The sequence below is a fragment of the Lemur catta genome, chromosome 18 (genome assembly GCF_020740605.2).
Source record: "Lemur catta isolate mLemCat1 chromosome 18, mLemCat1.pri, whole genome shotgun sequence".
Classification (NCBI taxonomy): domain Eukaryota; kingdom Metazoa; phylum Chordata; class Mammalia; order Primates; family Lemuridae; genus Lemur; species Lemur catta.
In genome coordinates this window covers 27696830-27714947 of record NC_059145.1, presented here as the reverse complement: position 1 = coordinate 27714947, position 18118 = coordinate 27696830, and the positions used below count along the sequence as shown (strand labels likewise).

At 38.8% G+C, this 18118-nt stretch overlaps 1 protein-coding gene across 2 annotated transcripts in view; it reads left to right on the top strand.

Moving 5' to 3' along the window:
• Positions 1–18118, top strand: part of SYNPR (synaptoporin) — a 298151-nt gene that overhangs the window by 164493 nt on the left and 115540 nt on the right. For both annotated transcript variants that reach the window (XM_045530709.1, XM_045530710.1), the window contains one exon: positions 14340–14464. In XM_045530709.1, the coding sequence (XP_045386665.1) occupies positions 14340–14464 (125 nt within the window). The remainder of the gene's footprint in view (positions 1–14339; positions 14465–18118) is intronic.

Sequence of the window (18118 nt, the reverse complement as noted above, 5' to 3'; positions counted from 1 at the left end):
TAATATATTTTATTGCCTCTTGGATTTAATCAATAGGAAGACATTATCGAAAGATGGTGGGGATTTTTATCTTATTGCCTAAGAAATAATGTCCTTTACACAGAATGTATAGCCCTGTAGGCTATGGTGATCTTTCATGTCATTAAACCATAATGAGAAAAAGCTGCTTTCTCATAATGAGACAGAACTAAATGGGTCCTTAGAACAATCAATAAAAGATTATTAAGAAAGAAGTTTTTTGTTAAGGAAAAGAGAATAGATTTTCTTCTAAGTCCTGCAGTATTGTAATAATAGAACAGAGTGAGAATTCCTTATGTTCAAAAGCGTCCCTCTTAGGAATTTTGATTAATATTATTTTTGAATATTCTTAAAAACACATGAAAACTGTTTATATACATATTATAACTCTATTAAAATTTGTCTATATATATACTCACATATAGATTGATTTATGATATGATCTCTATTTTTAAAAACTTTTAATAGTGAAAAATTTCAAACATATGCAAAGAAATAAAAAATATTTTAATGAGCCTCTACTTCCTTATTTGCCCAGCTCCAAAAATATTCAATTCAGCCAATGTTGCTCTGTTTATACTCCCATCTTTACACTCTCTCCAGGCATATATCATCCTTACCATAAATAAATGTGTATGTATCTCTCAAAGGCACGTAAAACTAAAAACACCACACTATAATATCACATATAAAAAATAAGAAATAATTCAATGTCATCAAATATCTACACATCTCCAAATGTCTCACTTAATCTCATGATTTTTTTTACAGTTTTCTTGAATCTAGATTTTTAAAAATCCACATAATATGATTGGTTGGTAAGTCCCTTGAGACCTTTTAACCTAGATGCTCTTCTCCATCTCTCTCTCTTCCCTCCCATTCTTCTTCTTCCCTTTTTTTTTTTTTGTACTTTTTGTAGTTTGCTATTGTACTTCAATAAACAAGGTGTTTTCCCTGGAGAGCTCTCAGGGTCTGGGTTTTGCTGATTTCATCCTAGTGGTGTCATTTTACATGTTCTTCTCTCTCCTGTATTTCTCGTAAATTGGCAGTTGAACATAGAGACTTGTTCAAATTCAGGGTCTTATTTTTATTTTTATTTTTATTTCTTTTGCCAAGAATACTTCAAAATCGGTGTGGTTGTCTTCCATTAGAGGTATATAGCATCTGGTTGTCTTTCTTTTTTTGTGATATCAGATATTAGTGCTTAGATTTAGTAATTCATTAAGGGTTGTGTTTTAGGCAGCTCAGGCTGCTATAACAAAATACTATAGACTGGGTGGCATAAATAGTAGAAATTTATTTATTATAGTTTTGAACAATAGGAAGTCCAAATTTAAGGTGCTGGCAAGGTAGGTTTTATTCTAAGGCCTCTTCTCTTGGCTTGTAGGCAGCTGCCACCTTGCTGTGTGCTCATGCCACCTTTTCTCAGGTGTGTACACAAGTAGAGGGAATGAGCTCACTGGTGTCTCTTCGCATAAGGACATTAATGCTCTTGAATCAGGGCTCCACCCTTATGACTTCATTTAACCTAAATTACTTCCTTAGAGGCCCCATCTCCAAATATAGACACACTGGGAGTTAGGGTTAAACATGTAAATTTGAGGGGGCACAAACATTCAGCCCATAACAAGTTGCAAAATGGTGATATTCTAATTCTATCATTCCCTCTTCATTATTAGATGAATACTTTTATATTTGCTTTGTTTTGTTTTTGTTTTTGTTTTTTTGTTTTGTTTTGTTTTATTTGTTTGTTTTTTGAGATGGGGTCCAGGCTGGAGAGCAGTAATGTGGTCATAGCTCACTACAACCTCAAACTCCTAGGCTCAAGTGATCCTCCCACCTCATCCTCCCAAGTAGCTGGGACTAGAGGCACAGGCCACCACACCTAGCTTGAATACTTTTATAAAGAGAACTTCCTTTCTTCTATTCTTTGGTCACCTGCTAGTAGGGCTGTTAAATAAAAAGCAATATAAATGATTGATTCTTTTCTTTTATTTACCACTTTTTAAACTAATGAGTTTGTTCCTTAGTATCTTCCAACAGTGACCAATTAGATTTTTATGTTAAGTTGTTCCTTTTGGTATAGTTATGAACTCATGGATTTAAATGATCATTATCTGTATGGCCTCAGATGAATCACTTAACCCTTCTAAGCCATGATTTATCTAGCTCTGAAGTGAGGATAATTATGGTACTATGTCACAAGGTGATGAGATTTCAATGAGATAATGTCTGTAAAGCACCTAGCGCATTGCTGTATACAAACAGAAACTTGCTAAGTAGCAGCAGCAATTGTTGGTATTATGATTAGAATGATAATCAGAAAATACTACTTTAGAATATACTTCAAACTGCTCATCGAGAAGTTCTGCTGCGGTATTTGGAAAATTTTTTGATATGACTGATATTTTGCACTGCCTTCTAACTGCCTATTTTAGGTTTGTTTCTTTTTCAATATACAATCAAAGTAATATTGTGTAGCAAGTTCCTGATGTTAGAGAGAGCTGATTTGACGACTATACATCATATCTGAAAGGTTCAAATATTGATTTCCAGCTCAAGATTCAGATTGATCAAAACGAGTCCATGATCTTGAAATATGAACAATATAGAGATGCAACTTGTCAATGAGGTGTTCAAAGGAAGTAAAACACAGAAAGGTTTTCAAATCTCTGTACACAATTATATGCATATTTCAAAATCCTTCTGACAATAAATGGTTCTATGACTAATTCTGGGTTGCTACCTCGTGGATGATAAGCTTAAATATGATGCTTGTTTATTATTATACTCAGGGCCTGTAGTTGCTAAAACCTGGATTTTACTTAATACAGCAACAAAGCATGCTTAAAAAATAAAAAATACAACAACAAACTCCTACTATTCTATTAATAGTACTCTATATTTGTTTTTCATTAAGGTAAAAGTGAATTTTTAAAAAAGGAGTGGGGATGAGAGAGATTTCTCTACCTAATGACTCATTTTCTAGTGAAAAGACATTAATTGAATGTGGCCAATTGGTTATGGATCAATATTTTTTTCCAAAATAACCGTCTGGTATTCTAAATTGCTTTATGGGTATAAATACAACTCTAGTTGATGAAATATTTAAATGTTCAAGAAGACACATCAAATATACTAAAATCAGCCAGAACTGAATCCCACCTGGAATTTTATTTCCTGTTCAGAGAACACTGGACAGGGTAATCTGAAGCCTACTCTAAAAAATAAAGCAAAGGGGAGTTGAGGGTTTTCACTTATCTTCAGTTTTAAAAAATTTAATCATTCTACATTATCATGAAAGCACAGCTTCTGGCAAGAAGTAATTCATGCCAGCATATCCAACACACATTATTGAGCTACAGAATGGCTGCTGTGTGCATGAGTTTATCTTGCTCTAATTTTCCTATCAAGCAGAAGTATGCAGTTAAGATATCTGTCATCAATGGTTTTCTTCAATGCATTAAGATATGGTTATGGTAGGAAAAAAAATTCAGGAAGTTCATATTGCAAATTTACCCAGGAAAAATGTCAAGTTCAAAAATACTACCATGGGCAAGAAATTAATTCATAAGACTCTGTCTAATCAGGTGTTACAGAAATGATCTCAGATCTGTTGAAGTTTTATTTATCTTGTTATTCTATTATGATGAATATGAGAGAATTGGAATTGATTTATTTAAAAGTAATTATTCTTATTTAATCTGATGAATGTTGCCCTTTTCACTCCACTAATGATTGATGCTGTACTTGAGCCACATGCTCCCATGATATATTTTGAAATATTTACCTTGATTCTAAAGAGAGACTTTGTCAAAATATTTTATTAAATAAGCAGGTCAAAAATGTTCTTCTACTTTACAATTGCTATAAATATAAATAATTTGAAACAACTATTGAGAATAATTCCAAAAGGGAGTGGTTTTCTTTGACTTCACGTTTTTCCTCCAAATAAAAGTGAAAAACAGCACAACCATATAATGACAGGTCTGAAGTTAATGTGTTCAAGTTACCCAGATGTTGTCTAAATTTTCGATTTTAAGAACCTTTTTTTTTTTTAAGCACAAAAGTTACACATGCTTATTGGAAGAAATTGAAACAATTCATGCGTTTATAAAATAGCCATTCCTGGTAAGAATTACAACATTCTAGGAATTTACCCCAAGACAACTTTGGAAGACAGCTTATATTGTTTTTTAAGTGTTCGTGATAGTTATTCTTTTTTTACTCATTAAAGATTTACCAGGTGCTTAGAAAAAAAAAAAGAAACAACACAAAAATAATTTAAAACTGAGATTCTGACTCTAGATTTCACTCCTCAATAGTCACAACTAATAATACTTCAGTGCTGTCTTTCTAGACCTTTTCAATGTCTGTAAAACATATATATTCTCTATAAATCTTTTCTTTCACAAAGATGCAATACATGTATATTGTATGTGGCAATTTATTTATATATTTTTGCTTGACAAAATATTATAAGCAACTTTCAACTTTCTGTACCCTTTTTAACCAATACATGATATTCCATTGATCAAATGCCTCATAATTTATTTAATTATAGTTTTTATAAGCATGAAGACTGTTTCCAAATTATTTTTTTTACTTATTTCAGCCCTGTGTTTTATTTTAAAGTTTTATGTGGGAAAGTAATATTGAAGCAGAAATTTAAATTTTGATTCATAGGCAAGAGTTAAATTTCGCCCATTACTTAAAGGCTTGGGGCTCTCTAGGCACTATTGGGAGAAGGAAATGACCAGATGCTGAGTGCACTTGACCTTTATGAAATGCCTTGGAAGCTTGTTCCAGTTTCCTCTCATCATTTTCTGTGGCAGATAATGGAGACTAACTGACCTGACAATCATTTCCAACCCTTGGCTCCTTGCCTACCTCCCCTAAAAAGCACTTCCTAGTTTTTCATGCTGCAAAAGGTGTCCATGCTGCACACAGCAGCCATTTTGTGATTTTGAGGCAAAGACCCATAAGAACCAAAGAAATGTTGGCCCAGACATCATCAATACTAGCAGCCACCGAGGTCTCAACTTTCTGATATGTGTGGAAAAAATGAACCTCTATTTGTTTAAGCCACTCTAAGTCAGGCTTTCTGTTACCTGCAGCCACATGCTTTGCTAGGTGATCCAGTTCCAAGGCTGCACATTTAAGAAAATGAAAACAGAAACTTCTTTTGCCATGTAAGTAATTTGGAATTCTCCTTTGGTAGAGCCTGGTCTCAGTTGATGGTGTGAAGTACTGATTCTATAAGGCTGCTTTTGCCTGGGAAGATTTCACACAAATCACAAAGCAGTTAGATGGGCACAGTATTCCATTTTTGACAGGTAGCATGAAATGGAATGCAGCGTGGAAGATATTGGAGCATTTAAGAACACAGATAGTTATATATGATAGACAAGAAAAAAAACACATAGCTCTATGGGGAAAGCTTTTTAAAAATCGTTTTCACTGCCTCGAAATAAAATAAAACTACTGTTTTCCAGGGACAACTTGAAGTTTTTACCTTCACATGGAGGTAATGTCTGAGGTTTTACAGGGTTATTCACAAGAGCATTCTGGGTCAAAGTATTGAATACCTATTGCAGTAACCATAAACTGATGGCCAAGAAAATGTTTAGTCGATTTCTTTAGAAAATTCCAATTATTAATAGAAGAAAAATGAAAAGAAAGACTTAGATAAAGATCAATAGAAATGGACCATTACATTTTAGAAGTGTTCTTCAGTCTACTGGGGGTATCCTATAGAGAGAGCAGAGTGTGAGGGAAGCCACAGTTAATCCAAGGCTCCTTCTGCACTGGAAAATATCCTGACAGTATGTGTTGAGGGCCACCGTTGAGCTAATCACCCCCTATAGACAGGGGCATGTTTAGAAATGCTCCTTGCAGGTGCTGAGGACTAATGGCTCATCAGCCCAAGACAAATCATAAAAGGAGGGACAAGGGGGCTTCATCAGAGGGGTGTGCACAGAGAGGGTTTGGGCTTCTTTAACCTATCAGCTGTTAAATGATGGAGCTACAGGAAGGCGAGACATCTAGCACCCCCACCTGTGGGTGGCCGACAGCTAGGAGGAGGAATTCGTCAAGTGTAATTGACATAACCTACTCACATCAGACTTTTCAAATATTCCTATTATGTCAGACTCTAACTCCCTTCCCCTGATGGCTGGCCATGCTGCAGAGGAGGCTTATGTTGCTGAAGCAAAATCTGGGAACTTCTACTGTCATCAGCGTGGGAGACCAGGGCTTTGTCTTACAGATACTTCGCTTGGCCCTCATGTGGCTTTCTGAACGTTGATGTGACAGAGGGAGCCTCAGTTAGAAAGCCCCTTCACACCCCTGGGAGAGTTGGAAAGAAGAAAGATAAACTTTAGGGAAAGGCAGCTCTGAGTTCCAACCATGACTGCTTCACTTACCAATAGACCATGCGACATTGGCCACGCTGCTTAACCTCAGTAGGGATTATGTTCCTACTTCAGGGGGTAATTGAAAAGATTAGATAAGCCAATGTAAATAACATACTTATTGAAGAGACTGGCACACAGAACCAAATGTAGTTACTTTATTATTACTATGGTCATTATCATCATAATGTTTATCATCCAGTTATTCAGTGCCAAAGTGCCCTTTCCCAAGCATTTTATCCTCTCATCTCCTCTTGCCCATTCATTCAGGTATTCATTCACCTGATAAAATTGGTGGGCCACCTACAATGAGGAATACAAAGATGCCTGAGGAATGGTTATGTTAGCAAGGGGTTTTCAGATCATCTGGGGAAGTAAGACACTTCCTGATCTGCCAGCATCGAGTCCCACCCTCTGCCAATCCACACTTTCCATTACAACCAGCGTGACCGTTCGGAATACTAAATTTGTTCACACCCCTCCCCCGCTGAAAACCTAAGCTCTGTGCAAGACCCAGGTTTCTTCACATTAGCAAACTATTTCTGTAAAGGCCAGGTAGTAAACATGTGGCTTTCTGGGCCATCAGCTCTCTGTTGTTGGTACTCAACTTTACCATCATAGCATGAAAGTAGCCATACATAAATGAATCAGAGAAGCTGGATATGGCCCAGGGGCTGTAGTTTTTAGATCCCTGTACCTGACTAATTTCTGCCTTCCTTTTGGACTGAGTCACTTGCTTCTTCCCATCTTACAAGATATATTCCAGTCATACCAACTGCACAGCCCAAAAATGCTTCACTTGCTCACTTGTGTGTCTTTGACTTGCTGCTCTCTGCCTAAAACACTCTTCTTCTCCCTCTTACTTGGACAAATCAGGCAAGTTTTCCTGGTTTCTGCTTAGCTTTCCATCCTTCCAGACAGCTATATCCTCTCTCCTCCCTTGCAACCATGTAGCATATTTTCCCGTACCTGTTCCTTCGCTTGTCTGTGTCCTCAAATAGAAAGCAAGTTCCTTGGAGGTGGGGGAAGGATATGTCTTTATTTAATTTATTTATTTATTGCACTTTTTGAGTCACAAGCATGTAGGGAGCACCTACTTCATGCCAAGCACTATGCAAAGTAATAGATATTCAGCAATAAACAAAAACAAGTATATTATTTTCCCTCAGGGAAGTGGTAAAACAAAACATAAGCAAGTAAGTAAATAATACCACACAAATACAGATTTTATAAAGCCTGCTCATGTTAAAAATAAATGAGACAATGGGGGAAATGCTAGGAGTAGGCGTGGATGAGAAGCCTAGTTTAGATGTCATAGTAAAAGACTTCCTGCTTAAAAAGGAAAAGAAACTTTGAGAAGGAAGGACGAGAAGGGCCCTCCATGCAGAGCATGCAGGGAAGGAAGTTTCAGGTGAAGGAGACATTCAACATGAAGGTTCTGTGGCTGGATGAGCTCAGCTTATTTGGATATAGCCAGAGGCAGAAAGGTGTAAGGTGAGGTGGCCAGGGAAACGTGATTTCCTTTATTAACAGAGTCCCACGGCCCACTGCAGTCTCTGAAAACTACTAGGTGCTCTCTCAGTCAGTGTATGAGAACTCCCTCAGCTGTGTTTCCCAAAAGCACATCCTGAGACAAGAAGTTTATTTGGGAGGTGATGTCAAGAAGCACAATGACAGTGGGCAGTGGGACAGGGAAGGAAGCGAAGCCAGCCAAGGGTGTGTCCATGAGCAGGTTGTTCCTGTGAGCAACTGAGGCTCAGTACCAATGGGCACCCTTCGAGAAACTGTATTGAACACATCTCAGAACTGTCCCACAGAGGGACAAGAACACTGGAGTTTTTACCCACCAACTTCCATCCCACATTGATTGAAAGCTGCGAGGGAATTAACTCCTGGGGACTTCTGCCTATGCAAGTCCAGTCACAGGCCAGGCACACTCATGCTACCTGAGAAAGCCCTTAGCAGAGAGACTCAGGTGTGTGAGGGAGGAAGCCTTTGGTGTGTAAAAGAACCGTCCCCCTGAAGCTGCAGATGTCGGCAGGGCATCAACAGCCTCTGCCACAATAACTAACTAAATTAGTGAATAAGTAGTTGAATGGGTGAATGAAGGAAGGAATAAGCATAGCTGGTGGGAAAGGAGTAAATCAATGAAATAAGCCCGAAGTGGATGAAAGCTCTTGTCCCAGCGGAGTCCCTTGGTGGCAGTGGTGTGCTGGAGCACAGCAGATTGTGCAGATCTCTTCCCATCCCAAATTCAGAGGTGTCATGCTGGTGGCTTGGAATTGGCCATGGTAGAAATATTTATTCTATGGAAATCAGCAAATGCTATAAATCACAGCTTCATCCCTGGGAGACCTAGTTGTTAGCACACTCAGCTTGATGGTAATTTGAGCACCACTACTTGGTCTCAATCTCTCAAAATGCTTTTCCTACCAGTCTCCTTACTCTCGCTTATTTTTTCCAACGTATCCTTCATGCCTAGAGTTGTGTACTAGGCTTTGGGAGAGACATCCTCTCTCTGACTTCACTGCAGACCGAGGATTCCTGCAAGTGCCATTAATCAGCCTGTCTCCACCAACCTATTGCTTTTAACTATGACCTGCAGGTTAACCAGAAGGATTAATATCATCTTTCACTGATGTTCCTTGTGTGGTTCAATTAGTTCAAAGGAGGGAGCTGCTTGCCCTCTTTCCAGGGGAAAAACCTTTGTCGTTATTAACTGTAAAGACATCATTCCTGCTATGGGTGATTTTCGTGTGTGGGTGCTTACGAAGCCAGAAAATGCAGGACAATTTTATATTCTTTTACCTAAATGTATTTCTAATAAGGCTACATACAAGGAGACTCTCTGTTGGCTAATTTTGTCCATTTTGAAAGTAATTTTTTGTTAGAGACAGAGCTGTAGACCATTCAAGACAGTAGTAAAATGAGAGTTCATTGCAGATTTATTTTGGTCTCCTGAACTCAAGGGAAGTGAATGATTAGACCAGTGGTTATGATATTGATTATCTTAGAATGTGCCGGAGGGTGAGGTTTCTGCTTTGTTTGAGGAAAATTGGGAGCTTGAGGAAAGATGTTTTATAATTCTGCTTAAGTGGATAATGGGCTTTTGCCCCTGGTTATGCTTTCAATGCCTAGAAAGGTGAGCTAGTGCACTGCATTACCAGAAAGCAGGCAGTGTGCTGGCTGAGGGTGAACGTGCACACACACACGCCATGTCTTAACATCTCTCAGCAAGTAGCTAACGTTCATTACAGGGTCCACCTCAGCTGGAGATCTCGCTCTCTAGCTCCTCTCTTGCACCATCTTCCTACATCCCCACCCTTGACACACACACTCATACTGGCCCCTCAGGCTTTTCTCCTTCCTTGGTCTTCTAGGTCTCACCTCCAGTTCTCATTCCATCCCGGCTGCATAGCAGAAAGTTATTTTATCTTCCCCTTCTCCCAGAAGAGGATATTGTCTGCATGAGGAATAGGCCTTAGTCTTGCAGAGCTGAGCATCTATAAGGCACACAAACCTTCCTGTTTCGAATATTAAGGGCTTCTCAGAGGATCAGTTGTCAAGCCAGATGTCTTCCAAGGTCTTGCTTCTAAATTCGTCCACCCCATCAAGGATCAAAAGAGGAAGGAAGGAGGGAAGGAGTAAAAGAAGAGAGGAAGGAGGGAAGGGGAGAAGGAAGGAAGGAAAGAATAAAAAGAAAGTGACAACAAAGCATCCATTTGGTAATGAGCTTGCAGGTATGTGTGACACACTCAAGAGAAACATGGAGAACCTCAGGTCACTGAAGCACCCATGGTGCATTTCTGGGCAAAGAACACTGGGCCATTTGAGAGTCACCTCTGATTTTCATGGCCAAAAATTGTTCTTCCTGCAATTCTAGAGCTAATTAGAAGAACACTGACCCAGGAAGCCCAGAGACCAGGATCCTAGTTCCAACTCAGCTTCTAGCTGAGTTGAGGAAAGTTAATTTTCCTGTCTATTCTCAGTTTCTTCAGTAGAGTAGTAGTAACAGTAATAGTAATAGTAGTAGTTGTAGTAATAGTAGTAGTAGTAGAAGTAGTAGGAAGAGGGGAAAAGATGACAAAAAAGGAGAAGATACATTTACTGAGGGCGATGAGCCTGATGCTTTACGTGTGTTCTCTCAGTTAACATGAACAACAACCATTTGAGGTAAATATTATTATTCTCAACCTCTTTTGCCATCCAGCTGCCACACTAGATTCCTTCCACTGGCTCCTTAAACTTGTCAAGCTTTTTCTCCCTGAGGACTGTCACATAAGCTGTTCCCTCTGCCCACAGCACTTGTGCCCCGACTTTTTGCGTGGCTTCCTCTCATTCCTCTTACAAGTCTTAGCTTAAAAGTAACACCCTCAGGCATAACTTTCTGTGCAGAATAGCTTCCCCTCAAAACATCGAATACAACTTATTATGACTTTATTTGCATGTTCTTTGGGGTTGTGTCTCTCCCATCTAGAATGAAGCTCTATGATGGGCAGGGACCTTCCTTATCTTTGTCTTTTCTCTGGCTTTTTTGCCTTTCTGCTCCCCAACAACTAGCATATGGTAAGTCTACCATTAAACACCTACCGAATGAAATCAATGAGTTAGACTTGATTTATAAATACATGTGGGAACTGAGGTTTGGAGAAGTGAAGTAGTTTACCCAGTGTCACACAGCTAAGAATTGGGCTCAAACTCAGGCCTGCCTCACCCCAGAGCTGCTCTGCTCCCCTACCTAAGGTGGGGTGGTTGGGTGGAGTCCTGGGAGGATTTGTGGACTTCCCTCTCACTCTACATCTCTCTGCAGCACCAAGAGAATCTCAACTCCTTCAAAGAGTCTCCAGTCCCCTCTCCTCACTGTGTCTTGATGTACTCTCATTACAGGCCCAAGACCCTGGCAGATAAACTCCAGAGGAGTTGATTTTACTCTCCCAAACAGGGAATCAACCATCCCTGTAATAAGTTACTCACTCAGCAGGATCTGACTCTTCCGGTGCTATTCAGACATTATCTGTTTAATCCTCACCAAACTCATGTGAATTTGATATTGGTCACACAGTATGATTTCCCTTTAATCATTGAGGACTATGGGGAGGGGAGAAACTTAATCAGAAAGCCCATAGGTATGATACTTAACTCAAGTACAATGTCTTGTGTTCTCAAAGCTCGATGGAAACTAAACGAAAAAATAATGGTGTGTGTGGTTTCAATAGCTTTGAGCCTCCCTTTCCATATATCTAACATTTTGAACTAGTTAAATACATAATTATCATTCCATCTGTATTACATGACAGTGTTAATAATACCTTACTGTTTATAAAGCACTTTAATGTAAGATGAAAAGCCAAGGTAGTTTCTTTATAGCCACTAAGTACTGAAATAGATTTGATTTGTTTTTATGTCCTTCAACTCTAATTTTCTGCATGTTAACGTCCCAAGGAATTTTCTGGATGCAACTTTTTGAAGCAATCATGCTATTCTACCATATCTTTAATGTAGGAATATTACATTACACACACACATACATACATACACACACCCCTACACACACAACATTGTTGTCACTAGGAAATATGACCACCTATATTAAGTGCTGGGCACAATACCTGGTCCGTAAGACACACTTTAAAGTGGCCACAGTGGACAATCCCTTCTAACCTTACATGTTCGGCTACTGAATACACACTTAGGACTCTCGCTCCAGAGAAATGCGTATATATAAACATCACACAAATCTCCACGTGACTGGAGAAGGCAGGACTGGAAGAAGGCAGGACATAAATACACACTCCTTCTCCTTCCATTCTCTCAGCAATTCAGGGAGATATAGGAGATATCCCTTTTTACAGATGAGGAAACTTGGAGACACAAAAGGTTATCTCCATAGCTGGAGCATGGGGCTTTGGACTTCGTCACTCTATATCTTCTTTTGGAAGAAGTCTTACCAAAGACACTATCTTTGGCATAAGGGGCTGGCACATCCAGTATTATATAATGAAACCAAGATTCAAGCATTAAACAATTAAAATTGCTCTTTGTTCCTACTAATACGAAGAGCTGACGTGAGACGTAAGCAAATCCATACCACAGGGGTAAAGATCAGGTTCCCTTCAGAACTGGAGTTCTGTGCATCACCCTCAGATTGTGGAGGGGGATAGAATAGCTTCTGAATTTCCCATCAAGTCCTAGGCAAGAAAAGTAAACAAAGCAAAAAAGATCAGTTTTTCTGGACTGCTAGGATGTTGGTTCACTGGGGCTAACAGTCATGTGGATTTAGTTAGGGATTAAGTCTAAATTCCTTATTTTATGGCCTGAAGCATCTTACCAAGGAACATTCACGATTTGCAGTAATAATATCTGTTAGCATTCATGGAGTGCCAGCACTCTGCCAGGATCTGTTCTACATAAATGCTTTACACACGTTAGCGTTCACACATTTTAACACATTTTGCTCTTAATACAACTACTATCTCTTTTGCTTAAGTTGTTTCCATGTTAAAAATACTGGTTTTAAAAAACAAATAACTCAAACCCACCACACACACAAAAATGGCCCACAAAACATCATTTTCCCTGTGAAGGTTTTAAAATGCCTTGTTACCCATAGCCAGTTTTCTCCTATAAAATTTAAATGGCCAATTGAGACAAATAATTCTGAGTCTGTTTATCCACCACTGATGGAGGTGGCAAGTGTTATGGATAATATTCATTTCACTTTTTGGAAAGACTTGGTGATCTCGCCAGCTCCAGCAGCCTTCTTGCCCACAGCAATTGTTTTGTATCAAATGGCAAAACCACCCAGAAGAGTTATTATCAATGCAATTTTTGATGAGGAAATCAAGGCATGGGGAAATCAAGCAACTTTTCCAAGGTCACATTCCAGCGCCCATGCACTTGACCCCTACACAATAACTCCTCTCACTATGCAAAGTGAGCTCGTGTTCCTGACAGGGACCCCAAGCTAGTGCAAGAAGCTGGAGCTAAATTCCAAAATTAAAACAAGATAAATGGGAATATTGCAAAATGTGCTAGTATTAAGTGCCATGGATCGACTTTCTTTGGAAATGAGCAGGAAGTTCTTTTGAAGTTAGCCAAACTATGAAATGAACAAAGTTTGGCATTTGCTTACTTCCTATCTTGGGCCATCCCACCTTCTTAGATGTTTCTTCTTTCTAGAAGACTTTTCTGAGTTTCTGCTCCTAATTTTCTGTGCCTGGTTCCCCACAGATTTATGTTCTACATCAGACTAGACTATGACATTAACTGGTAACAAGTTGAAACTTTCAATAGATGACTTAGATATAGCAACCAACACAGAGATATAACCACCAATGGGGATTTGAGGCTGAAATACACTGAGATCTTGTGCTCTGAAATAGCACCTCTTAGATACTAACCTACCCTTCCTCAAACTTTTAGCTTTAGAATTCTCTGACCATGTCTTTTTAAAAATCCGTCTACATTATTTCAAAAGACAGATCATGTTTACGGCAGAAAATATGGCCAAACAAAAAGAAGGAAGCAAGGAGACACTCTAAAGTCTTCCTACCTGGAGATATCCATCATTAACCTGTCGGTGCATTGCTTTTCAGGTCTTTGACTGTGGGATGATGTTTCTACCTTCTAAGGCATGACAACTGTTTGCACACTCAAGCACAGCTATTTTGTCCTTGTATTACTCTCCAAGCAATATTTCTCTATCGTGCCAGGCTATTCTTTTAGACACCACCTCCCCAGTCCACACCATCATTCTGCCTTTCATCCTCCAGCTTGAACCAAACATGATGCTTCTCTTCAGAAGGACCATAACCTCTCTCAGTCTGGACACTAAGCTCCCTTTGATATGTCTCATTAGCTCAACATCATCCTAATGGCTGCCTTCTCTTGTCTGCTTGTTCTCCACAGCTTTTTGCAATCTTTGCATTTGCAACATGCGGTGGCTATTCCGGAGGCCTGCGGCTGAGTGTGGACTGCGTCAACAAGACAGAAAGTAACCTCAGCATTGACATCGCATTTGCCTACCCGTTCAGGTAGGGAATGGCGGCTCGTGCTAGCTAGCCTCACAGAGAGGGGGCTTTCTTCCTTCTTTCTCTCAGAAAAATGTAGTCTCCCATGGACTTTTGGGTAAACCGATAGGATTCTGCCCTAGCCCACAAAATGTCCAGACCAGAATTTTCAGCCACCACCTTCACACTGAGAGGATTTGTGAGTTGCACCTTCAAGACAGAATTAACTCTCCTCCAAAAAAAATTTACATATACCCTAGTATTGGGGGCTATCAACACAGAGACCTCAGTTATATAATTCCTTCCTCCCCGTCGTTTCTCCAATCTTACGATCCTCCAAATTCTCTGTAGAATTGTGCATCACCTCTAACTTTATATGAACTATGCAACTCTGACAATGTATTTAATAATGTTAATATCTAATATTATTTCCATGTGCCAAACACTATGCATTGCTGTTTAGCTGTTTAATCTCATTTAAGTCATCACAATGACACTTTGAGGAGAGTACAAGTACCATCACATTTACAAATGAGGAAACTGAGGCACAGATACATTTACCCACATTCTCTCAGCCAGTGAGTAGCAGAGTCAGGGTTTGAGCCCACATGGCTTGAGCCCAGAGCTTGCATCTCTATTGCTGTACTTAAATTGCTTAAAATAGCTCTTTCAACTTCTTTATAAATTCAGTATGAAAGATTATACCTTATCTATGTCTGTGCCCTGTTTATAAAATGACAATGAGATGCTAACAGGCCTTGTCCCAAATCTGACATTTTGTACTTCTGATCCATATACCCAAAATGGATTAACAGAATTCAATTTCAAAATAGTTTACTTCTGAAAAACTCCCAAATGCTTGGCACCAAATAACCAGGGTGATTTTTTAAAAACGATTTTCAACGTAATGTTTTTTAAAACAGGAACGTACAGTGTTTTCCAAAAATATTTCCCATGGAGCCCTAGATAACTAATGTTACCAAAAAGAAAGGAAAGGAGGAAGGAAGCAAAAGAGAGAGGGAGGAAGGGCAAAAGAAAGGGAGGCTAGAAGAAAGAACTTAAAAATATGATCAAATACATTCAAGAAATATTCCTTCCCACTTTGCCTTTCTAATGCACATTGTTAATCACCAAAAGAGATACAATGTTTTCCAAATACATTTGACCACAGAAACTCTTTTTCACTAAATATCTCAGAGGATTTGTGTGTCAAGGAACACATACTTACTGTGAACTTTTCCTGGTCTAAAACAATGGTGCCTGAGTTCATAGGTGATGAATCATGGGAAAGTAGCACTAATACCAGTATTCTGACTCGTTTTCAAGAGCAGAACTGACAAAACTTGTCACACTCCTGCTCAAGTAGATACTCTCCTAGCTAACCAATAGGAGTGTACAGCTCAGAAATAGTAAGCATGTAACCCCTGGGAGTTTGGTAATAAGAGCTGTGCTATGCTGGTGGCAGTGAGCATGAAGGTGATTGACTCCTGAAAGTTCTAGGTGAACCCCATGGCTTCTGGAGGAGTGCAGCCAAGCCAATGCATGCTTATGGATTAACATGCTGGATCTAGGATAGGAGATAAGAATTGCCAATGGCCAAGCAGTAGGGCTGGGATGCTTAGTAACATTGTTCGTGAAAGCATAATTGTTTCTACAGTGATTTCCCACCAAGAGATGGGACAAGAGCAGGGAACTCGAAGGGCAATCCCTTAAGATTTGAAAGGCAACAGGTCCCTAAACATTGGGCTATTAGAGCACAGGAATCCCAGTCTTTACTCAAAACTGGAGGAGTCTGAACAAGAAACCAACGTCTGAGTTGGGGTGGGGTGGAGAGCAGTGTGATATTTCATTTCATGCAATCCCTGACTAAGGGTACAATTTGAGAAGACTCTTGGAGCAGTTTCCAACATTGGGCTTCTTCAATTTCTTCCTAAGACTACAAATTCAAATGATTGCTCCATGAAAGGCTACTGGAGAAATTAGTTTAAAATATTTATTGCCACCTATAAATATACAGCCCCCTCATTTGAAAGATTTTTACTTGGATTCTAAAACAAAGATACTTAACCGTTGTTTTTTTAGTAGCAGATTTTTTCTTTCAAACATTGTCTTGCTCAGAGGCTCCATATATAAATCAGATGTGAGTCACCGAGAAAGTTGAAGCAGTGCTGGGGGAGTGCGGAGCCCCCAGCTGGTCCTCCTCAGCGCTCTCCCTGCCACATATCTTGCCCACCCGCCACCGTACAACCTCTGTAATATCTCCTGAGAACGCTAGGTCTCCTAGAAGCAAATTAAAATCCACTGTGCTAGAAAAAAGCAAGAAACCTTTTGCCACTCTGCTTACCACGTCTGTACAACATTTACTGTCTACTATTAAGGACTGCGGATTAGCCCATCTCTTCCCACAGAATGCCTTGTACTTTTATCCCATTAAAGTTCATCTAGGAGATAAACATACCATTCCAAAGAGGCTCAATTTTACTAGGGTTGTAATTTCAATTTTACATTTGGGTACTTTAAAATGTGCCATTATCCTGTTGGGGAAGAACTCCATCATAGTCTAGAATGTATACAGATTATTTTGAAGGCATTTGTTTCAGAGGAAGTAGCATTAGCAAGATGCTGGTGCTGTAAATCATTAAAAAGTTATTTTCTCCTAAAACTTAAGCCAGTGCCAATGATTTGAATTTAATTTTAGAAATAAAATAAGAGCATCCAACTATTCAGTTTATTGCAAACACAGGAAAGGCAATAAATGCAAATACCAAGTCATTTGAACAAAAACAATTAGTTTGTAAATGACAGACAAAGGAAGCTACTTAATTAGTTAACAGACAAATGTTAGGATATAAAATAATGTCAACTGAGAAAATTCTAGATAACTTACAAAATACTCATGTGCTGTTTCTAATAAACATGTCAATGTGTGTATCTCCTTTACAGCACATGTATGTATTTTTGACTTCTATTTATATCAGAAAGAATTGACATTCAGCAATATATCACTTTGTTATGGAAATAAAACATTTGTCACCTGACCTTCTTTTTGATTTATGATTAAAATGAACAAGTAGTATTTAACTGTTTTCTCCTCTACTATACTGTGCTAATTTGGTATGAAACTTTCTTCATAATTGAGAGAAGAGTAGTTCTGGATTCAATATTTCTAGTACTTCCTTTATGCACAGAAATGTGAAGTAGGGTTTCTCATGTTAAGGTACTTAGTGTATTTATAGAAAGCCTACTCAAGGAATGCCAACTAACACTTTGCACGTATACATGAATGAAAGATAGAGGAGGTCAGAGTTGAGAGTTTAGGGGGCTCTGAGAACAAAAGTTTTCACAGCAAAGGTTAGTTGTGAAAGTCAGAGTGATGAATGAATGAACAGATATGCAAATACTTATTGCAAGGGTATAATGTGCCAAATATCATGCTAGACACTTCCACCTACATTATGTAATCATTGCCCAGACAGTATGAAGGAGGTTACTATTATACTGACTTAGAAGACTGCAGTGAGAGAAATTTGACTGACATCACACAGAAACTTAGATCCAAACCTTTGAATTTGGTAAATTTTATTAGTTTGTATAAGAGAAGAACAAAGCTATGTTCAGGCTGTTTGGAGATGGTAAGTAGAGCAAAAATGTATGATGGACATAAGTGATAAAGTGGAA